We start from the raw sequence: 20,810 nt of genomic DNA on the forward strand, positions 1-20,810 counted from the left end.
TTGCAATACCTGTAACACAAATGCCCATATGAAAAGGGAAATTAGGGGGTGCCTGGGTGGCTCAGTCGTTTAAGTGTCTGTCTTCAGCTCATGTCATGATCCCAGGGTTCTGGGATGAGCCCTTGTCTAGCTCCCTGCTCAGTGGGGAGCTTGTTTTTCCATCTCCTTCTGCCTCTCCCTGCAGCTTGTGTGGTCTCTCTCTCTCAAATAAATAAATAAAATATCTTAAAAAAGGGAAAAAAAAGAAAAGAAAAATTGGTATTATAATACCACTAATAGTTATTCTACCATTCTTTAAAAGTGTTTGATAGGTACTAGCATCACATTCATTGCCCTAAATTGTTACTATATCTAGGAATGGCCTGAAGATTATAATGATTTTCTTTTTCCATTTCATTTTTTTAATCAGAGAAAAGCGGTTACAGGAATGGAAAGCTCTTAGGAAAAAACAAAAATTTGGGGAATTAAGAGAAATTTCTGGAAATCAGTACGTGAATGAAGTCACAAATGCAGAAAAAGATGTATCAGTTATAATTCATTTATACAGATCAAGGTAATTACCATAACATTTTTGCAAAATATTAATATACTAGGAGTATTTTAAGATATTTATGTCTGGTTTTGAGATTTTATAAAGCATATAACAAAGCCTATTCAAGAAAAGAAAGCATATATAATATTAAAAAACAGAATCTAACCAAGTAAATTTGAAGATCTAATTGGTTTCATTAAGTGATTAATGAATCAGGCAGCATCCTATCCAGCAGGTGGAGGGGAATTGCAAGAAGTTGTACAAAATGGAAGGTTTTTATAGCAAGGAGGGCGGGACAGGAAGTTATTAGTAAAAGAAAAGAAAGGATTATTTCAGGCAAAGTGACTTTCTCTTAGGGGGAACAGGAGGGGTTTTTAATTAGATAGATCACCTCATCTTCCTTTGGGGAATGGAGAGCTCATGTAACAGATTACCTCATTTGGTACTGACCAGAAAATTCCAGATATCACTCCTGGAGAGGCTGAAACTGTAATTAAGTCTTTGCTATCCCGGGGGCAAGTGATTCCACCTTGGGCCTGTGGCTTTCTTTTTAACATAAACATACATGTATGTAGGAAGTAATGGGCTTCAGGGATTTAGGTATTTTATTATGTTTTCATGTCTAATTTAAAGAACTTGTTACATTTTTTAGGAGAATAGCATTCTTTCAGGGCACCTGACTGGCTCAGTCAGAAGAGCGTTCCAGTGCTTGATCTCAGGGTTGAGTTTGAGCCTCATGTTGGGTGTAGAGATTACTTAAATAAATCCACTTAAAAAAAAAGAGGAGAAAAATAACACTTTTAGGCAGTTATTTTTTTAAATTTATTATGGAAAATTTCAAACATACAGAAAAGTAGAAAGAATGATAAAATGTACACCCTAAAGGCCAGCTGGGTAGATTAAAAAATGAATATTTCCCCACTTTTGTATGATTTTATTTATATGTAGGTGTGTGCATGTGTATTTTTTGCAGAATCAGTTCAAAGTAAATTATATACAGCATAAACCTTTCTTCCTGAGTACTTCAGCATGCATCTTCAAAATATAAGGACATTTCTCTATATAGCCGTCATGCTGTTTTCTCACCTAACAAAATTACTAATAATTCCAAAATTAATAATTAATGAAGGATCCAGTCAAGGGTCATGCAGTGCATTTGGATATATCATGTCTTTTAAGTCTCTTTTAACGGAACAATGCCTTCGTACTCCCCTATGCTCCTAAATCAATTAATTTTTAGTGCCTACTTGTACTAAGTATAACCCAAATGTCCCCTGACCTACCAGCCTAGTATACAGTAGTAACTGGGTAGAGTGGACTTTCCCCAACTCTGTGCCACAGAGACACTGCTAGCTCCCAGAGTTTCACAGATCTCTCCAGCATTGGGTCCCTGCTACTCTGCCTGGGCTCCAAGCCAGTCCAGGAACAGAGGCCACAAGAGTTTCCCCCATTGTTGTCATTTCATTCTTTGAAAAAAAAAAAATTTCTTCTCTCCTCAGATCCTCACAGAAACTCTGCACAGAGCAATTTATGCAAATTAGAGCCCTGCTGTTTACCAGCTTACCAGTTTCTCGCACAAATTTTGAGAGGACGCCATGTCCCATTAAAGAAGACATTACTGTAATTGTAACTAAAATGCTTAGTAATTAATTTTTGAGTAGCTGAAAGCCTTAAAAAGAATCATTTCCCACTTTTCCTGTACCACTTAGCTGGTTAAACCAGTTCGTAAATGATGCTGATTTTGATTCCTCACCAGGAAGTATGAGGCACACTGACATTTACAATAGTGGGATCTCTGTGTGAGAAATGTTACATACTGAGGTGGTTCACTGAGTGTCTTTTCTGGGACCCAATATGATTAGCAGAATGGATGCTGGTTCTGAATGCCCATACCACAGCATAAAATTACTTACTTTGATGGTTATTTCTAGATAAATGATTAGATTGGACAAATAATTTTCAAAAATTCAATGAAGAGATTAAATGTGTTACAGTTTCAGCTAGGCTGTTTCAAACTCTCATTTCCTCTGATGGACTCAAAGAATAAGCATTTTTAAATAATTTAAGTATCTGTGACCCTGGAAGATTTTTTGAGGTTCAATCGTCTAAGATAGTTGCATAAAATATTCATTTCTCTTGACATTAAGATAATGCATTAATGTGTTGGTATAAAATACCCATTTTAAGAAAATTAATCTATAATCAAATTAATAAAATAATTACTTGTGTGACAAATAGTCCTTAGAAAACTCATTTTGTGTTTTATTTTTTTAAGATTTATTTATCTGACAGAGACACAGGGAGAGAGGAACACAAATGGGGGAGTGGGAGAGGGAGAAGCAGGCCTCCCACTGAGCAGCAGCCCAATGTGGGGCTCAGTCCCAGGACCCTGGGATCATGACCTGAGCTGAAGGCAGATGCCCAATGACTGAGCCACCCAGGTGCCCCAAATGCCTAGTTTTTAATAATGGATTGACTCGTAACTTTCCGTATTGTAGAGTATAACTGCTAAATAGATTTGCATTTCTAGCTGCCTTCTTTTTAAGATTTTATTTATTTATTTGACAGATAGAGATCACAACTAGGCAGAGAGGCAGGCAGAGAGAGGAGGAAAGGCAGGTAGAGAGAGCCCGAGTAGGGCTCGATCCCAAGACCCCAGGATCATGACCCCAGCTTAAAGCAGAGGCTTTAGCCCACTGAGCCACCCAGGCGCCCCTTCTAGCTGCCTTCTATAAATTTTACAGGAACAGAGTTGTTTGTTTGTTTGTTTAAGATTTTATTTATCTGAAAGAGAGAGTGTGTGAGAGAGCACAAGCAGGGGTGCTGCAGAGGGAGAGGGAGAAGCAGGCTCCCTGCTCAGTAGGGAGCCTGAGGCAGGGCTCCAATCCAGGACGCAGGATCGTGATGACCTGAGCCCAACACAGAGGCTTAATGGACTGAGCCACTCAGGCACCCCAAGAGTTTGTTTTTTTTTATTTTTATTTTTATTTTTTTTTTTAAGATTTTATTTATTTATTTGAGAGAGAGCATGAGCGAGGAGAAGGTCAGAGAGATAAGCAGACTCCCCATGGAGCTGGGAGCCTGATGCGGGACTCGATCCCGGGACTCCGGAATCATGACCTGAGCCGAAAGCAGTCGTCCAAGCAACTGAGCCACCCAGGCGCCCCTTCTAGCTGCCTTCTATAAATTTTACAGGAACAGAGTTGTTTGTTTGTTTGTTTAAGATTTTATTTATCTGAAAGAGAGAGTGTGTGAGAGAGCACAAGCAGGGGTGCTGCAGAGGGAGAGGGAGAAGCAGGCTCCCTGCTCAGTAGGGAGCCTGAGGCAGGGCTCCAATCCAGGACGCAGGATCGTGATGACCTGAGCCCAACACAGAGGCTTAATGGACTGAGCCACTCAGGCACCCCAAGAGTTTGTTTTTTAAGTAGGTTCTTATGTTCTGTAATTTTAATGTCTTTTTGCCATTAAATTTGCCATTAAAATTATAGAACTGGACTTACTGTTCATCCAAGTGAAGGCTCAGCTTGCCTGGTGTCCCCTAGGGGGATCTAATCACCCTGGGCCAGCAAGCTTAGTGGCTGAGCTTCAGGTCAGCCTTAACTGTTACTTTATTCAGTCTTACACCTGTGTCCAAATTCCAGTTTTGGGTCTCTACATCATTCCTATGCCAAATGCATATTTTAAGCCTTGAATATCATAACTAGGCCCTAATCTCACATTCTAGTGCAGAAGTCTCCCTTATATTTTACAGTTCTTCTGGGGTTAAATTCTGGCCCCTGAATGCTGGAGAGACCACAGAGAACCTTGAAAGCTACACTGAGGAGCCCAGACTTTATATTGAAGGCAGTGAGGAGCCATTGAGGGATCTTAAGCTTGAGGGCAGGGCAATTGTTGCATGGTGAGAATTTCATGCTGAGCTCCCTTCGTCAGCAAGGTCAAGGATGAATTTGGGATACCAAGACTGGAAACAGACCACTTAGGACAATTTAATGAAGCTCAGATAAGAAAGGAAAGGAGGGGGCACTTGGGTGGCTCAGTGGATTAAAGCTTCTGCCTTCAGCTCAGGTCATGATCCCAGGGTCCTGGGATTGAGCCTGCTCACTCGGGCTCTCTGCTCGGCAGAGCCTGTTTCCTCCTCTCTTTGCCTGCTTGTGATCTCTGTTGGTCAAATAAATAAAATCTTTAATAAAAAAAAAAAAAGGAAAGGAGAAAGGTAATGGTGAAAAAGAGGAGAGCTTAGGTATGAGATAAGGAAGTAGAAGCAACATGATTTGATTACCGATTAGATGTTGTAGAGAATAGAGATTTTTGGCCTCAGCAACAACCCAAGAAAATACAGAAGAAATGTATAATATATACGGATATATATTTTTTTCTTCGAGGGAGGAGGGGAGATGACGTTCATCAATATGTTGATATCAGAATGGTAAGATTGCACAGTGAATGTGTCTAGTGTGAGAAGAGGATCCAGGACAGAATCACAAAGAACATCTACATTTGAGTCATAGAAGAAGGAAGCCAAAGAAATAAAAAGGAAATTAATAGAAAGTGTTATCACAGCAGCTCTTCCTGCCCACAGGTCCTGTCCCTGTGCTTTAATAAAACTGCCTTTTTTTGCACTGGGAGGTAAAAAAGGTGTTATCACAAAAGCCAAAAAGAGGGAAAACCTTTCAAGAAAGGAAAGGAATGGAGCATAGAGATTATTATTTTCCTTTTTATTTGGGCTATGAACAGGGGAGTAGTTATTTGAAGGAGACAGAGTTGTAAGAACTTTTAAAAAATTTAGTAACTTGTATTTATAGAAAGTGGAGAAAATTGAAAGAAGCAGTTAAAGAGATCGCAAAATAACAGAGAAAGGTCCCATGCGAAATGAGTATGTGATAAAGGATTGACTCTGAAAGTTTGATAAGGCTGTGAGTGAGTAAAAGAGAAAAGGAATTAATTGAAGAATGGGTATTTTTGGAGTCTCGTGATAGCAGAAAGAATTGCAGGTTCTGGTCACACTTCCAATCAAGTTTTTAAAGTTTAGTTATTGTTAGTAATCTCTATACCCAACATGGGGCTCATACTTTTGACTCCAAGATCAAGGGTCTTACGCTCTTCCAACTGAGCCAGTCCGGCTGATTAGCTGTTGGGGAATAGTTCTGGATAATGGGGAACAGCATGCTGCATAGAGTGGAATGTCAAAGAAAAGTGGGTGAAGTATGTTAGAGTCAAGAAATTCAAGGAAGTTTGAGATGAAACACTTTGGATGTCATAATCTCATGTGGGAATAAGCCCAAGGTGGTGGAAAGTGTTGGAATCCCTTGTTTCATCTCAGAACTGCCAAAGATTCTCTAGAAGTGCCCTGTCTTGTTTTATTTTTCCTAGGTCCTATAAACTGGGAACTAACTTCATGAAACTGATGCTAGGTCAGATGTAGTTAGCCTTAGTTAGGCATCAAATTCCCACGGTAGCAAGCTTCACTCCCAGGCTATAATTGTGTTGACAATAAATATGGGAGGACTCTGTAGTTTATCATTACTAAAGGTAGCAATGGAGGAGGAGAGTTGATATGCTGTTATATTAAAAGAATATCCAAAGAGGTACACCTGAGTGGCTCAAGTTGGTTAAGCTTCCGACTCTTGGTTTCCACCCAGGTCTTGACCTTATGGGTCAAGGGATGGGGCTCTGCACTCAGCAGGGAGTCTGCTTGAAGATTCTCTCCCTCTGCCCCTCCCCCACCCACACACACTCTCTTTGTCAAACAAATAAATTAAAAAAAAAAGACTATTCAAAGGCACATTTTTGTCATGGAGATGTTTCACTTACTCTGTTAGACTGAGATAAGTAGTCTGTTTTTAAAGATATTGTGTGCTATTTCTCTTTTTAGCATCCCAATGTGTTTGTTGGTTAACCAGCATCTTAGTCTCCTGGCAAGAAAGTTTCCAGAAGCTAAATTTGTTAAAGCCATTGTGAATAGCTGTATTCAACACTACCATGACAATTGTTTACCAACAATTTTTGTTTATAAAAACGGTCAGATAGAAGGCAAATTCATTGGAATTATAGAATGTGGAGGGATAAATCTCAAGCTAGAAGGTAATGGTATTATTTTTAAAATGTTTATTTAAAAAAGCAAGTGAAAACTTCCATAAATTAACAAGTACCATGAAAGTTTATTTCCATAAAATATAAGGTGTTTTTCTCTCCCTTCTAGTCTCTTCTTGTATGCCTCCCAATTAATTTTCCTATAATAGTACTCTTACTACAACAACTACTTGCTTAAATCCTTAATAGTTCTTTCTGTGAAATAAGTTAAAAATACAGAATCTTTGCTTGAAAATTTTAGCCTACTTACCCAACTATATTACTCAATGTTTTCTAGTTTCTGCTCCAGCCAAGCTGTACTTCAACCACTACTGGAGAAACTCCTTATTCATTTGTGCCTTTATTCCTTGACTCATATGTTCCCTGTACCCCAAACACCCTACCATTCTTTGTTTTCTCTCCCATACCCTATTCCTTTGTGGTTCTCCTAGGTTTCCATTTCTCTCATTATGTGATTTTGGATGGACTCATAATCTTGTCTTCTTCTTCTCTACTAAATATCTATAGCATATTTTCTCTGTACAATTTATCTTTCACTTATCCACATACTATCTGATTTTGTCAGTTAATCAAGTCCCTTTCTTTTCATAGCACAGTACTTTATACTTTTAACTTCTTTAATAATTTTTATGTGCTAAGCTACTTCTAAGGCCATATCCTTGATCTAGTCATTTCTTGGAATTGCTTTAATCTATATTATTAAAATCTTTTTCTCATACCGTCATGTGGAAGCCATTGAACCTCACCCTTCTAATTAAAGAAATTAATGCTTGAGTACAAACAATAATATAGCAAACATTCATGTAATTGATTACTGCCCCAAAATAACAAATGTGAACACTTATTCCTTTGTTTGAGCTATTTGTTTGTTGTTCAAATAAACATTACAGATATAGTTGAAGTTACTTATATTGTCATTCCTAGTCCCATTCTCCTTCTTATTTCCCTACAGGTAATCACTAAGATGAATAGTGTATTATTGGTCCATGTTTTGGGGTTTGGGTATGTGTTTATATACTTAAACAACTTTTTAAATTGTAAAATACACATAACATGAAATTTATCATCTTAACCATTTTTACAAAAATGTATAATACAGCATTATTACATTATTAACTATAGTTACCATGCTGTGCTGTGCATTACATACCCAGGACTTATTTAACCATTTTTAAGGATATAGTTCAATGCTATTAAGTACATTCACACTGTTGTGCAAGTATCACCACTATTCATCTCTAGAACTCTTTTCATTTTACATAACTACAACTCTATACCCACGGAACAATAGTTCCCCATCCCTTCTCCTCCAGTCTTGGCAACCACCACTCTACCTACTGACTCCATGAATTTGACTATACTCATACCTCATATAAGTGAATCATACAGTATTTGTCTTTTGTGATGGCTTATTTTCACTTAGCATAATGTCCTTAAGGTTCATTCATTTTATAGCATCTGTCAGCGTTTCCTTCCTTTTTAAGGCTGAATAATACTCCAGTTTATGTTTAGACCATATTTTGTTTATCCATTCATCTGTCCATGGACACTTGGGTTATTTCTACCTTTTGGCTTTTGTCAATCATGCTGCTATGAACAGAGACCTACAACTACTCTGTTCTAGTCCAAGTCTTTTGGGTATATATTCAGAAGTAGAATTGTTGGGATCATACAGTAATTCTATTTTAAGTTTTTGAAAAACAGCATACAGTTTTGCATACTGGCTGCCCCATTTCACACTCCCACCTACCATGCACAGGAGTGCCAATTTCTCTACATCCTCACAAACACTTGTTGTTTTCTCTGTGTGTATGTGTTATGTATAGTAACAGTCCTAATGTATGAGAGGTGTTTTCCCCACTGATTTTTAATGTTTGCTAATGTTACTTTTCCTGGTTCCAAAAATGCTTCATTTCTGAAGTCTATTTGTCTATCCTCAAATCAATCAATAGCACTGTGTTTAGTACTACAGCTTTATAACAATCTAGTTGTCTCTAGCAGCACAAGTCTTTCTCAAAATTTCATATAAATATTGGAATTAGTCAACTTACATGAAAAATCCTGTTATTAGAATCATATTTATAGATGATTTGTTGAAGATTTGATATCCAATAACAATGGATGTTCCAATCCATGAATGAGATATATCTCATCATTTATTTTTTATGTCTTTTGTTATTTTCCTCATATATGTATATATTACATTTTATAACATATTTTGTAATTTTCCTAAGAGGTGTGTTTATAATTTGCCTCATAAATGTTCTGTTCATCCATATAGTACTTAAGAATAAATTTGACGTAATGATGAATTTATAGGGATTGGGGTTTTTGGTTATCAGCTCAATTCTTTTGGTTTCTCTCTCAGATATATTTTGGTAATTTTTATTTTTGTTAAAATTTTCCCATTGAAGTTTTTACATGTCTTGGCATAAATTTCTCATAGTCTTATAGCCATATTAGAATCTTTACTTTGGTTATGTCCCATGTAAATTCCTTATATGAACTGGTTTCTTTCCTTTTATGATAAGTTTTGTTGAGGTATATCTGTTAGTTTTTTCAGAGAATGAGCTTTTGATTTTGTTGGTCACCTATACTGATTTAGTTTTTCTACTTTTGCTAGGCCTTTTCCTCATTATATTCCTCTTTTAGCTTTTCTTATTTTATTTAATTTTATTTTTCTTATTTTCTTACCTTTTTTTTGTCTAGTTTCTTGATTTGAACTTTTAAGCCACTTATTTTCAGTCAATTTACAATAAACATTTTAGCTACAATTTCTCCCTTTAACTTTGCTGTATCCAACATGTGTTTTGATATTGTAGTATTTTGTCAGTCAGTTCTAAATATATCTTCATTTATACATTGATTTTATTAGTATCAGTTACTTTGTCACATAAGTTATTTTCATTTTCCAAGATTTTTACTGGATTTAATGATGGGTTATTTATTGCAGAACTTGAATGGAAACTAGCAGAAGTTGGAGCAATACAGACTGATTTAGAAGAAAACCCCAAAAAAGACATTGTAGATGTGATGGTATCTTCAATTAGAAACACTTCTATTTATGATGACACTAATAGTTCAAACAGTGATAATGATGATACCAAATAGAAATATTTAATAAATAGCTTCAAAGTATTTATATACTGTTGTCACTGCCTTTATAATCAGAGATCAGAACATTTATGGATTTATTTTCATTTTTATATTAGAATTATAGCTTATATATCATTTCAAAAACTTTCACATATTTCAGAATATTTATTGCCCTCAACAAAACCAGAATTTGTACTAAACCCTTAATATTTTTCTGTGGTTTATCATCTTTTGGATCCATTTTGGATAAAGGCACAGATATTACAGGTCCTCTGTGTCGCTTACTCCCAAAGAGGCCTATGAATGAACATAATGAAAGATGACCATGAAATTTCATTTACATCAATAGATTTTATTTTTATTTTCTTATTTTTATTATTATTTTTTAAGTAAGCTCCATACCCCATGTGGGGTTTGAACCCATGACCCTGAGATTGTAACATGCTCCAAGCAAGCTAGGTGCCACTATATCAACAGATTTTAAACTCTATTATTTAGGGAGCTTGACTGAAAATACTTAAATTTATGACCATTTTTTACCTCGAAATCTCTTACCGGTTAAAAAAAATTAACCACTCAATAGAAAAACACAATTTAAGGATTCTGAAAAGTACATAAGAAACAGCTGGACACATTATTATTGTTTTTGATAATTCTGTTACGAAGTTAGAAAATTACTAAGTACTCTCACTGATAGACTATAGAATCACAAGTACATGACATGTGAAGTTTCTAAATCAGAAGTGAGAAAAATATATTGTGAGGCTTTCCTATGTTTTAATAGTAATCACAGAGGAATTCAAGATGAAAAAGTATACAAAATTAGGACACTGCAGAAGACCTGTAGGATGTTTTATCTTGGCTTAGTAATGAACACCACTTTTAGAGAAAAGGCTGGTAAATCCAGCATGTAATAGTTCAATAACATTTTATTCTACTTTGTATTGATGGCCCATCATTCTGATTGTGGATGTTCACTGATGTTTGTGAGAGAATCTAGACTAAGTTACAAAAATAAAATGGCAAGAATTGACACAGATCAACATGGAGTCAAGAAAAGACTGCTGCTCTTGCGGGTGGGAGGAATAGGAATCACAGAGGCGTCAGATCATGAGGAAGTGGGAGGAAAGTTAAATACAGATTTGAATACAGTAACCAGGTAAGGTAAAACCAAATGATTTAACTTTGCAAAGGATTGGGAAGATCGCTTTCTTCTGAGACAGCTAAGAAGGGCTTTTGAAACCGTACATATTGGGATGAAGGGAGGGAAAGTTGAGGGTTGCACAAGATGGGTCTTTTTTTTTTTTCTTTATTTATTTGACACAGAGAGAGACCGTGAAAGAGGGAACACAAGCAGGGGGAGTGGGAGAGGGAGAAGCAGGCTCCCCACCGAGCAGGGAGCCCGATGTGGGACTTGATCCCAGGACGCTGGAACCATGACCCGAGCCAAAGGCAGACACCCAACGACTGAGCCACCCAGGACCCAAGATGGTCTTTTTTTTTTTTTTTTATGGTATTATGCACACATGTATGAGAAATAATAACCTATACTGGTCCAACTCCTAAAATTCTCTTTAACAAATGGGTGGATATCTTTCTAAATAGGGATAAAAGTTGTGGAAATGAAAAGCCACATTATAAGGTTAAAATGTAACTTTAATACCACGTAATGCATATAAATACAAACATTATCCTACCTCCAGTTAAAACCAAATGAAAAAGGTCCCACTAAATGAAATTTTTTTAAAGTAAATACGTATTTGTTTTAAGTTAAAATTAACAGAGGGAGTACAGTATTTAAGATACCTGAATGAAATGATACAGATTTCCCTTCCAACTGTTAAATCCACCAGGTGGCAGTAAGTTTTTATTCATAAGAACAGTTCATGAAGACTTAAACATTTGTAAAAATCATAAAATTCTAGCATATTTTAAGTGGCTGTGAGTCCAGTCAGTCTTTTTCAAATGAAGCGTGTGTGTGCACATGCCTAAACTAACACATATTGCTCCAGCAAGTCCTCACAGGGGCCGGTGTGGGTCAGTGTTACTTCCATATGCTCTTTCATTGACACATTCTCATTTCAGTAGGGTATAAATGTCAAAATGCGGAGAAATGATTTAGTATTTGTTTTCCATTTTATTGAATGATTTTTATTTAATGGGATACAAACTGAAAAAATTTTTTTTTAATTGCCAATATTCAACAAGTTAAGTTTGGGATCTATAAAAAATGGATATTTCATATACCCCAACCTAGGATTTTTCTCTATTCCTTGCTGCCAGCCATGCAATTCCCTTCCCGACTTTACAGTGTGCGTTTGTCCAAGTATAGTCCTGGAATTTGCAGCATTCTCGGATGCTGCTTAGAAACGCAGAATCTCAGGCCCCATCCCAGACGAACTGAATTGCAATTTTTGTTTTAATGAGATCCTTAAGTGACTAGGCAGCACTCAGTATCAAACCCCTTAAAGACATCTTGCATTTTTTTTTTTTTAAGATTTTACTTATTTGACAGAAAGAGACACAGGGAAAGAGGGGAACACATGCAGGTGAAGAAGGAGAAGCAGGCTTCCTGCTGAGCAAGGAGCCGGATGCTATGCAGGCCTTGATCCCAGACTTTGAGATCATGACCGGAGCAGAAAGCAGACGCTTAACACTTAACTACTGAGCCACCCTGGTGCTCCTTGATGCCTTCTTTAACTGTTCCTCTGCACTCTTAGTTATTAAGAGTTATCATATTTTGCTATTTGATTTCAGTTTATCTCCCTTTTGTACTTTAAAACACATTTAAAAAAATTTTCTAAGATATTTATTTATTTATTTGACAGAGAGAGAGATCACAAGTAGGCAAAGAGGCAGGCAGAGAGAGAGGGAAGCAGGCTCCCTGCTGAGCAGAGAGCCCGATGCGGGACTCGATCCCAGGACCCTGAGATCATGACCTGAGCTGAAGGCAATGGCTTAACCCACTGAGCCACCCAGGCACCCTTTAAAACACATTATTAAGGTTAATGTTTCATAGGATTATAATCTGCTTGCATTCATAATCTAAGATTCAAAGATAATCCTAAAAATCATCTTTTTAGTATGTTTTACCTTTCATGTATTCATTCATCCATTCATTCATTCACCTCAGGTACTGAAATAGATGCTGCAAATTCAGGGGTGGACAAAACACACAGTCCTTGCTTCTTGGAGTTTACCCTGTGATGGCAGGGATATTAGTTAGTAAATGAGAAAACAAATGTCAAATATACATGGAACTTAGTATTATGGAAGAAAGATGGGCAAAACAACAGAGAGTAACTGGGGGTACTCTGTGGGGGAGGGCGGGACAACTGAGAGGTAGGAGAGACCCCTACTTAAAAATAGGGTAGTTAGGGGGCACCTGGGTGGCTCAGTGGGTTAAAGCCTCTGCCTTCGGCTCAGGCCATGGTCCCAGGGTCCTGGGATCGAGCCCTGTGTCGGGCTCTCTGTTCCTCAGAGAGCCTGATTTCTCCCCTCTCTCTGCCTGCCTCTGCCTACTTGTGATCTCTGTCTGTCGAATAAATAAATAAATAAAACCTTAAAAAAAATAGGGTAGTTAGAACTTGGAGACATGAAGACTGAGGAATCAGCCATGAGAATAGGTAGGAAGGTGGTTTAGGCAAGGGCACAGCATGTACCAATGCCAGAGAACAGGGCGATTAGCAAGGAAGTGAAGGAAATTTCTGGGTGGGAGTGTTATGGGAAAAGGAGAAAATGGGAGAACATGAGATTGGAGAGATAGCAAGGGCTAAACAGGGTATCCTGACCATGATTAGGAATTTGAAATATTTGACAATATTTCAATTTGAAATATTGAATCAAATTGAAATATTTCAAATTGAAATATTGTCAAATAAATAAAAATCTTAAAAAAAAGACCACAAGCTTTCTGTATGTTACCAATTACACATATCTTAAATTTCCTATCTTCCAATTTACTTTGAACTATAGTGGTGAAACTAGTAATGCCTACAAAAGGATGGATAAGAGAAATATTATGAAAGGGCAGACAGGACCCAGAACTAGGGGAAGAATTTGAGCAAGAGACTTAAGAATTACACAAAAGTTGATTATCATTAGTAACAGCCAACACTTAAGAGCACCTGGCTGGCGGAGTTGGTTGAGGGTGTGACTCTTCAGGGTTGAGTTTGAGCCCCACATTGGATGTGGAGCCTACTTAAAAAAAATACTAGCCAACACTTATATGAGATCTCTTACGTGCCAGGTTCTATTACTTACACACACACACATACACAACTACATTTATTTATTTATTTATTTATTTAAACTACATTTATTTATTTTTTTTTTAAAGATTTTATTTATTTATTTGACAGAGAGAGAAATCACAAGTAGGCGGAGAGTCAGGCAGAGAGAGAGAGAGAAGCAGGCTCCCGCTGAGCAAAGAGCCCGATGCGGGGCTCGATCCCAGGACACTGAGATCATGACCTGAGCCGAAGGCAGCGGCTTAATCCACTGAGCCACCCAGGCGCCCCAAACTACATTTATTTTTTATATCTCAATTATCCCATGAGATAGATTTGCTAGTCCTCATTTTACAGATGAGAAAAATGAAGAGCAGAGAAATAACTTGCTCAAAGTCATGCAAATATTAAGAGGTGGGATTTCAATCCAGACACTGTAGTTTTCAATTTTGCACTCTTTAACAACTAAGCTATACTGTCTCTATCAAGACATCAACTAGGAGAATCAGTTGGAAAAGTGTTGGAAGGGAAAAGTAGAATCTGGAAGTTGGAAAAGTTTTTAAAAACATGATAGTTTACTTCTTGGAGAGAATATGGGAGAAACAGATAAAGTGAATCAAACTGTGGGAAATGTTCATGCAGTGGCAGAGGAGCAGAAAAACAGGTCAACAGGTCTTGGTAAATGATTAAACACCAAAAGAGTAAGGAAGGAGTCAAAGATGAATGAGTTGACAGTAGTGACTAAGAGGACAATGGAACCATTAAAAGGGGCAAAGGTATTTTTGAAGATATGAAGTCTAGAGATGATGTAGAACTGAGGAGGGATCACTTTAGAACAGAATAGAATGTAAACATCCATGCCACAGGGGAAGCATTCAAACCCTCTGGTCTGGCTACAACCTACTTTATCTGTATTATTAACCTTGCCTCCTCTGGGGCTACCAGCATCCCCTGGAATTTTTAGTAAGTGACTGGTTTAAGCAATAAAACAAACGTATGAAAGAACTAATTTAACTGAAATTTCGGTTATTTAGTCCACATTGGATTCAGGGCATCAAACACGTATCTAGGCCAAATCTCCATCTTTTAATCTGCTTTTTTCCAAGTTACCTTCCTTCTTAGAATAACCCATGAGTGAAAAGATGGCTTCAGGCCCCGCTTTTGCTAAATTTAAATCCATTGTCAAAGATAGAGCACCCTTCTTGGTAAAACCAGCCTAAAGCAACCAGCCTAAAGCGGAGCATTAACTCAAATATGCGTTCACCCTGGAGTCCTGCTGCAGCCATATGGGCTGAGTGAATAGTTTCCCAAAGGAAATGATCAGAATAGGGAATGAAGAACCAAAACGTCTACTAAAATCCCTTCTGCTATATAATGGAGTAGCTTAACAAATCCTCTTTCCCCACACTTGACAGGAAAATCCTCAGGTGAAGGATGAGGGGTAAGTTCCTCAGTTTTGATGTTCTTTTTCCTCTGAGCATACAGCAAGAATTTTGATTATTTTAAAAGGATTTTGTCAGAGTGCACACAAGCTGGGGGAACACAAGGCAGGAGAAGCAGGCTCCCTACTGAGCAAGGAGCCCCATGTGGGATTCGATCCTAGAACGCTGGGATCATGACCTGGCCCATCCAGGAGTCCCCAGCAAGAATTTCAAATGCTTACTGAGGTGCATGTTACCTCCAAGGGAGCAATTTACAGCCCAAACGGTTATTTTTTGAAACAAGATGGCTTCTATTTTAAATCCAAAGGACATTCATTACAACAAAAAAAGACTAGGAATTAGGACTGTATAAACTTCTTTTCCAATCATTTACAACTACTGAAAAGTGCTTTTCCATGTGGACTAAGTGTGTTTTATGCATCAAGAAGTCATTTCCCCTAACGTAAGTAGGAAGTCACATATTTTTCTAACAAGGGAAGCCGTGCAAATCAGATCCTGGTGTACCCCACTGCTTCATTCCCCATCTTCCACTCAACTGTCGCCAGGCCTTTAAGGCCAAGTGAAAAACTCCCAACGAACACCTCCTGACCTCCTTTAACCTCCCGCCGCAGCCCGGGCGCAGACCCGGCCTCCGCAGGCCCACCCACCAACCAGCAGCGACCCGAGCCGCGCTCCTTTCAGGGAGAAGGAAAAGACGTCTCGGGATGTCTCTCCACCTTCGCAAACAACCTCTCCCAGTCCCAGGAGAGGAAACGCGAGAGATGCCGCTGGAGAATGAGAAAAGCCCTCCGTCTGCCAACACCCAGAAAGCCTTCCCCGGCGTGCTGGCCAAGTGATGTGCTTTACAACAGAGAGAGGGTCCCCTTTCGGGCCTCCGGGTGCCTCATCCGGCAAGGAGCTCTCCCTCCTCCTCCTCGCTCCCCGCAGCGGGTGAGAACCAAAGCCGCCCGGACCTAACGCCAACGCTCCCCGGACCGACCGTACCCTCCACCCGAGCAGGCCCCGCCTCCCCAGCTTTCCAGTAATGAGAGCCGGGAAGGGGGCGCCGGGAAGATCCCGATTTCCCTCCGCAGACGGCGCAGACGCACGGCCCGAGGGAGCCGGAGTCTCCTCGGCGCCCGGGATCCCCTCCGCGGCTCGGCGCTGCCTAACGGGGCAAGTCGCATGCGCACGGGGTTGCGCCGGGGAAAGGGAGAGTGAGGGGAGGGGCAAATGCTGAGCGCCGGCCGTCGGAGCCCGCGGGGGTCACTGACGACGCATGCGCCAGCAGGGAGCGCAATCACAGCCTGGGCTTGCGGCTACCGGCTTAAAAAGGAAACCCCCGAGAGCGAGAGCGCGAAGGAAATCTGGCTGCCGACGCGTGCGCGCTCCCGGTGAGTAGCGCCCCACCGGGTGGGCCCGGGGCCTGAAGTCCGCCGGTAGGCTTGCCTCGGCGGCGCATGCGTGCTCCCGGTGCCGGTGGAGGAGGGGAAGGGAAGGGAGGGGGAGGAGCGGGCGGCAGTAGCGGTGAATTTTTGGGGGGGGGGGTGCGCCACTCACAGCCCCAGGTGCTGCTTGTGCTGCGAGCCGCTGTGTCTCCTGGGCGCTCCGGGTTAGTGGTTCCGAGTCACCGCAGCCAGACTCCAGGGTGGGGGAGGGAAAAAGCCGGAGCCGCCGCAAGCCACACGGTAAGGGCGCGGAGAAGGGGAGGGAGCGGGGGGCGGTGTGTGTGTGTGTGTGTGTGTGGCCGGGGGGCGGCGGCCGAGGGAGGGGAAGGCGGGAGCTGAAGCCCAAGTTTTGCCTGTCGCCCTAGTGTGCCTTTTCCCGGGAGTTGGGGTGGAGTCGCGCCCTGGTTGAGGGGCCCTCCGGGGCTGCCGGGGTTACCTGCGGGGCAGGGGCGGGATTGGGGTGCACCGTGGGGCCGGTGGCCGGAGCGCGCCTCCGGGCTGGGGCCGGTTCCAGAGGCCGGGAAAGCCGGAGACGCGGTGCCGAGAGGGCTTTCGCTGGGGACCCGCTAGGCCTTGTGACCCACTTTATTCCTGTCACAACTCGGGCACGTTTGGAGCGGCGCCCAATGGGGCGCCGGGGCGGCCAGCTCCTCCGGGGAACCCCCGCCCTCCCGGCTGCCGGCCCGCGCGCCGCGGTCCGCGGTCCGAGCGGCGGCCTCCGCCCGTGGGCTGGTTCCGTTAGTGGTCGTGGTTCCGGGGCTCGGTTCCCGGGGAACGCGCGGCTCCGCGCGTCCGGCGCGGGAGACTGCGCGGGTTCGAGGGCTCGCGGCGCGGCGCCGGGTCTTCCTTCTGGCGACCCGCGCCTGCCCGCGCCCTGTCACCACCGCGGCTGGCTGTTCTAGATCCCTTTCCGCCCGCGAAGCTGGAGTCTGCGGATCTGGTCCTGGCGCTCTGGCTCCTGGCTCCTGGGGTGTAATTTCCAACACGTAGCGCCGCAGAGCTTGTCTTCTTCAGAGTGTTTCGTTGGGGTAGAAGTCGTCCTGTTGATAAGTCAGCAGGATCCTGAGAGATAAAGGTCTTGGCCTCTGACCTGGGGATCTAAGATCGAGTCAGGTGGTCGTTCTCTTGCTCTTAGTTATGCCACGCTCTTAGGACTTGAAGGCTTACTAGCCTTTATTTTTTCCTTTACAGTGAAAAGCACAAGAAGAAAGTTTTACAGTCATTATTGATATGACGATTATGTTGATCCCCCAAATCAAAAAAAAGGTAATTTCACGTGAAGATGGCCTTCTGATTTGTCGCTTTATTTTTAGTGATTTGAGAGTTGTGGTATGTTTGTGCCTTCACCTGCTTGAAAAACAAACGTTCTGAAACGGACATAATTTAGCTAATGAGTTGCTTTCTTGAAAGTTCTCTCCTGGGACACCTCAAATCTGGTTTGTTTTAAAATCTTGTTGGGGGAAGGAAACTAACTCAGGTATTAGGTATTTGAATGAACAGAATATTATTAGAGGTTAGCCAGAAGAGGACAAATGAGAGTGGTGGTGGAACTAGGCTTGATCAGCTATGAGAAAAAGAATGAGGAAGCTTTTTGTGCACTGGCATGGAAAGATCTGCAAAATATGTTATTAAGAGGGGGGAACCCCAAAGTGTAGGACAGTGTGAATAATGTGCTTTATGTGTTAAGATGTGGGGGAGGAATAAGAATATGAACTTGTGTTTGCTCTTCAACTATAAAGATACTCTGGGAGGATACTGGGGAAGTAATAGCAGTGGGAGAGAGGGAGAAGTAGTAGCCTGAGGAAGGGAGGTGGGAAATGAGATTTACACTGTAAATGTCTTTGTATTCAGAAATTTTTTGTGACTATGGTACAGACTCATAAACTAGATTAAACAAAAATCGTCCTCTCCCAAATAATTTGCTGTGTGGGTTTTGTCTGTCTGCCTGTCTCTGTTCCATACTTGTGATTTTGGACATTTTCAGTGTGATTTCTCTTAATGTTTTTTAGAAAAATGAACTAACATTGAAAGGAAGTTTATGATAAGCTGGGCTCTTTCAGCTTTGATTTTTAAGATGCTGACATCACGGAGTAACTCATAAAGATGCTTAGTTGTATTTTGCTTTGCTAAAGCACAATGGCATTATTTACTTTGGGCATTATGGCTGGAGTATGCTATTTTCCTTTTTGTAGGAGTCATACTTGTATAAAATTTTACTTTTTCTAACCACAAAGTTGTGATAAGTCAAGAATATGGACCCCATTACAATGATAATAGATTTGATTGTCCAGGTATCTTGTTTTTCAGACTGGGAAACTTTTTCTCTTAAGGAAATCAGACTTGCACCTCAATGAAATGTCAATTTGTAAATATACTTCTAATGAAAAATTAAAATAAAATGGTGCAATAAAAACTTTTTATGATTTATGGATTGCTATAAAAATTGTATTAAGATTTTTTTTTTCCTGCTAGCGTAACCTTTTTAATTAGGTTAAAATTGAAAAAGGGCTTTGTTAGAGTGGATATAATTTTGAGGGGAGGGTACTGAAACTCCCTCTGGTGGCTAATATCTTTAATCAAAATAGTGAACGTTGAGTAGTGGGTGACAGTTGCTATGGGCATTTTTGTTATGTTACCAGTATTCCTTTTTATTTTGTAGGATCGGATAATTGCATTATTTCTGTTTGAACTGTAGGTCTGAAGTAGCCAAGCTTCTGCAAAATGGCATTTATTTTTCATCTGAATTCCATGTGGGTCTCTTAATCCTTTTTGAACAAAATAGAATCACATTGCAGCATTTTACTTAATATTTTTTTAAAATTACCAAAGTAAACTGATGCTCATGAAAGATGAAAACAATACAATATGTATGTAAGTGAAAACCTCCTTTGAAAATTAAACTTTTATTTCATGTCCCTCTCCAGAGATAGCTGCTGTTAACACTGTTTAATCTTGTAGATCTTGTTCTGTGTGTTTACAAACATAGACTTTTTAATATTGGAAAATGAATTGTCTTTTCTGTCAGTTTACCTCTACTATGGGCTCTGTTTCTACTCACGGGACAGGAAAACAACCTGGAGTATGTCAGAATATTTAACATATGGTGTATTCTTTATACTCATCTTTTCACTTGTGAGGGTCCTGTCATCTTGTGGGGCATTTACAGTTTGCAATTAGGTCATACCGGTGTGAGTTTTATGTGGTTGTAGATTGTATTCAGCTGAAAGAGTTGGATTCCTTTGGTTTTGTAGGACTCTTTAGAGTCCACATTCTAGGGTTTTCTTTGGATTTTGACCCGGTCTTGCAGACCACTAGAAACTCCCTAGATTACATCAACCTCTCCAGGTCCTCTGAAGGCCCACTCTGTCCTTAGCTAGGAGATGCTGATTGACTTAGATGGAGTCTAGCCTTGGAAGGGAAAAGGAATAGAAAAGCCTTTTGGTCTGGTTTGTGCTTACCTGACAGCAGACAAAGGAGTATGCACACCTTCACTCACCTCCTATTTCCTCCCGCAAGAGAATACTACCTTTCTAATAATTCTTTTCAGGTGATGGAGTGTGCAGAAAGTTCGGGGGATTAATCAAGACTAAATCTTTACTATTTAGTCTTTACTACAATATGTGATATACATAGAAAGGTGCAGTATCACTGACGCTGCTCTCTGGGGGTTTGAAATCTAGTGTAGTTAAAAGAGCACGTGTGTAATGATTTTAACACAAGGTAGGAAATGATTGATTCCAGAAGAAAAATATACATAAGGTTTATAAGGGTGCGAATGTTTCCAGCTTTTTATTTTTACAGGCATGGGGATTGGGGGAGGGGTTTATATCTCAACCTTTTAAATCGTTAAGAAAGGATAGAACAAATTTAGAAAGCTCAAATCTTAGCTTTTAATGAGCAAGGAAGTAAGGAATTAAATTGCCTTGTTATAGGCAAGCACTATAACTAGGACTAAGTGATAGTTGCTTTTTTTTTGTTTTTACAATAGTCCAGT

The 20,810-nt window shown here is 40.2% G+C and overlaps 2 protein-coding genes across 4 annotated transcripts in view; both read left to right on the forward strand.

The window, feature by feature from the left end:
- PDCL2 (phosducin like 2) overlaps positions 1 to 9,774 on the forward strand; it is a 38,862-nt gene extending 29,088 nt beyond the window's left edge. For all 3 annotated transcript variants that reach the window (XM_082728660.1, XM_082728659.1, XM_082728661.1), the window contains 3 exons: positions 410 to 553; positions 6,405 to 6,613; positions 9,576 to 9,774. In XM_082728660.1, coding sequence (XP_082584786.1) covers positions 410 to 553; positions 6,405 to 6,613; positions 9,576 to 9,733 — 511 coding nt within the window. In that variant the 3' untranslated portion in view covers positions 9,734 to 9,774. The remainder of the gene's footprint in view (positions 1 to 409; positions 554 to 6,404; positions 6,614 to 9,575) is intronic.
- Positions 9,775 to 16,253: 6,479 nt separating this feature from the next.
- CLOCK (clock circadian regulator) overlaps positions 16,254 to 20,810 on the forward strand; it is a 119,099-nt gene continuing 114,542 nt past the window's right edge. Inside the window, 2 exon segments of the mRNA XM_082728680.1 lie at positions 16,254 to 16,766; positions 18,008 to 18,082. The gene's annotated coding sequence lies outside the window, so the exon portion shown is untranslated.

This window comes from Mustela nivalis (genome assembly GCF_964662115.1).
Source record: "Mustela nivalis genome assembly, chromosome: 4".
NCBI lineage: Eukaryota > Metazoa > Chordata > Mammalia > Carnivora > Mustelidae > Mustela > Mustela nivalis.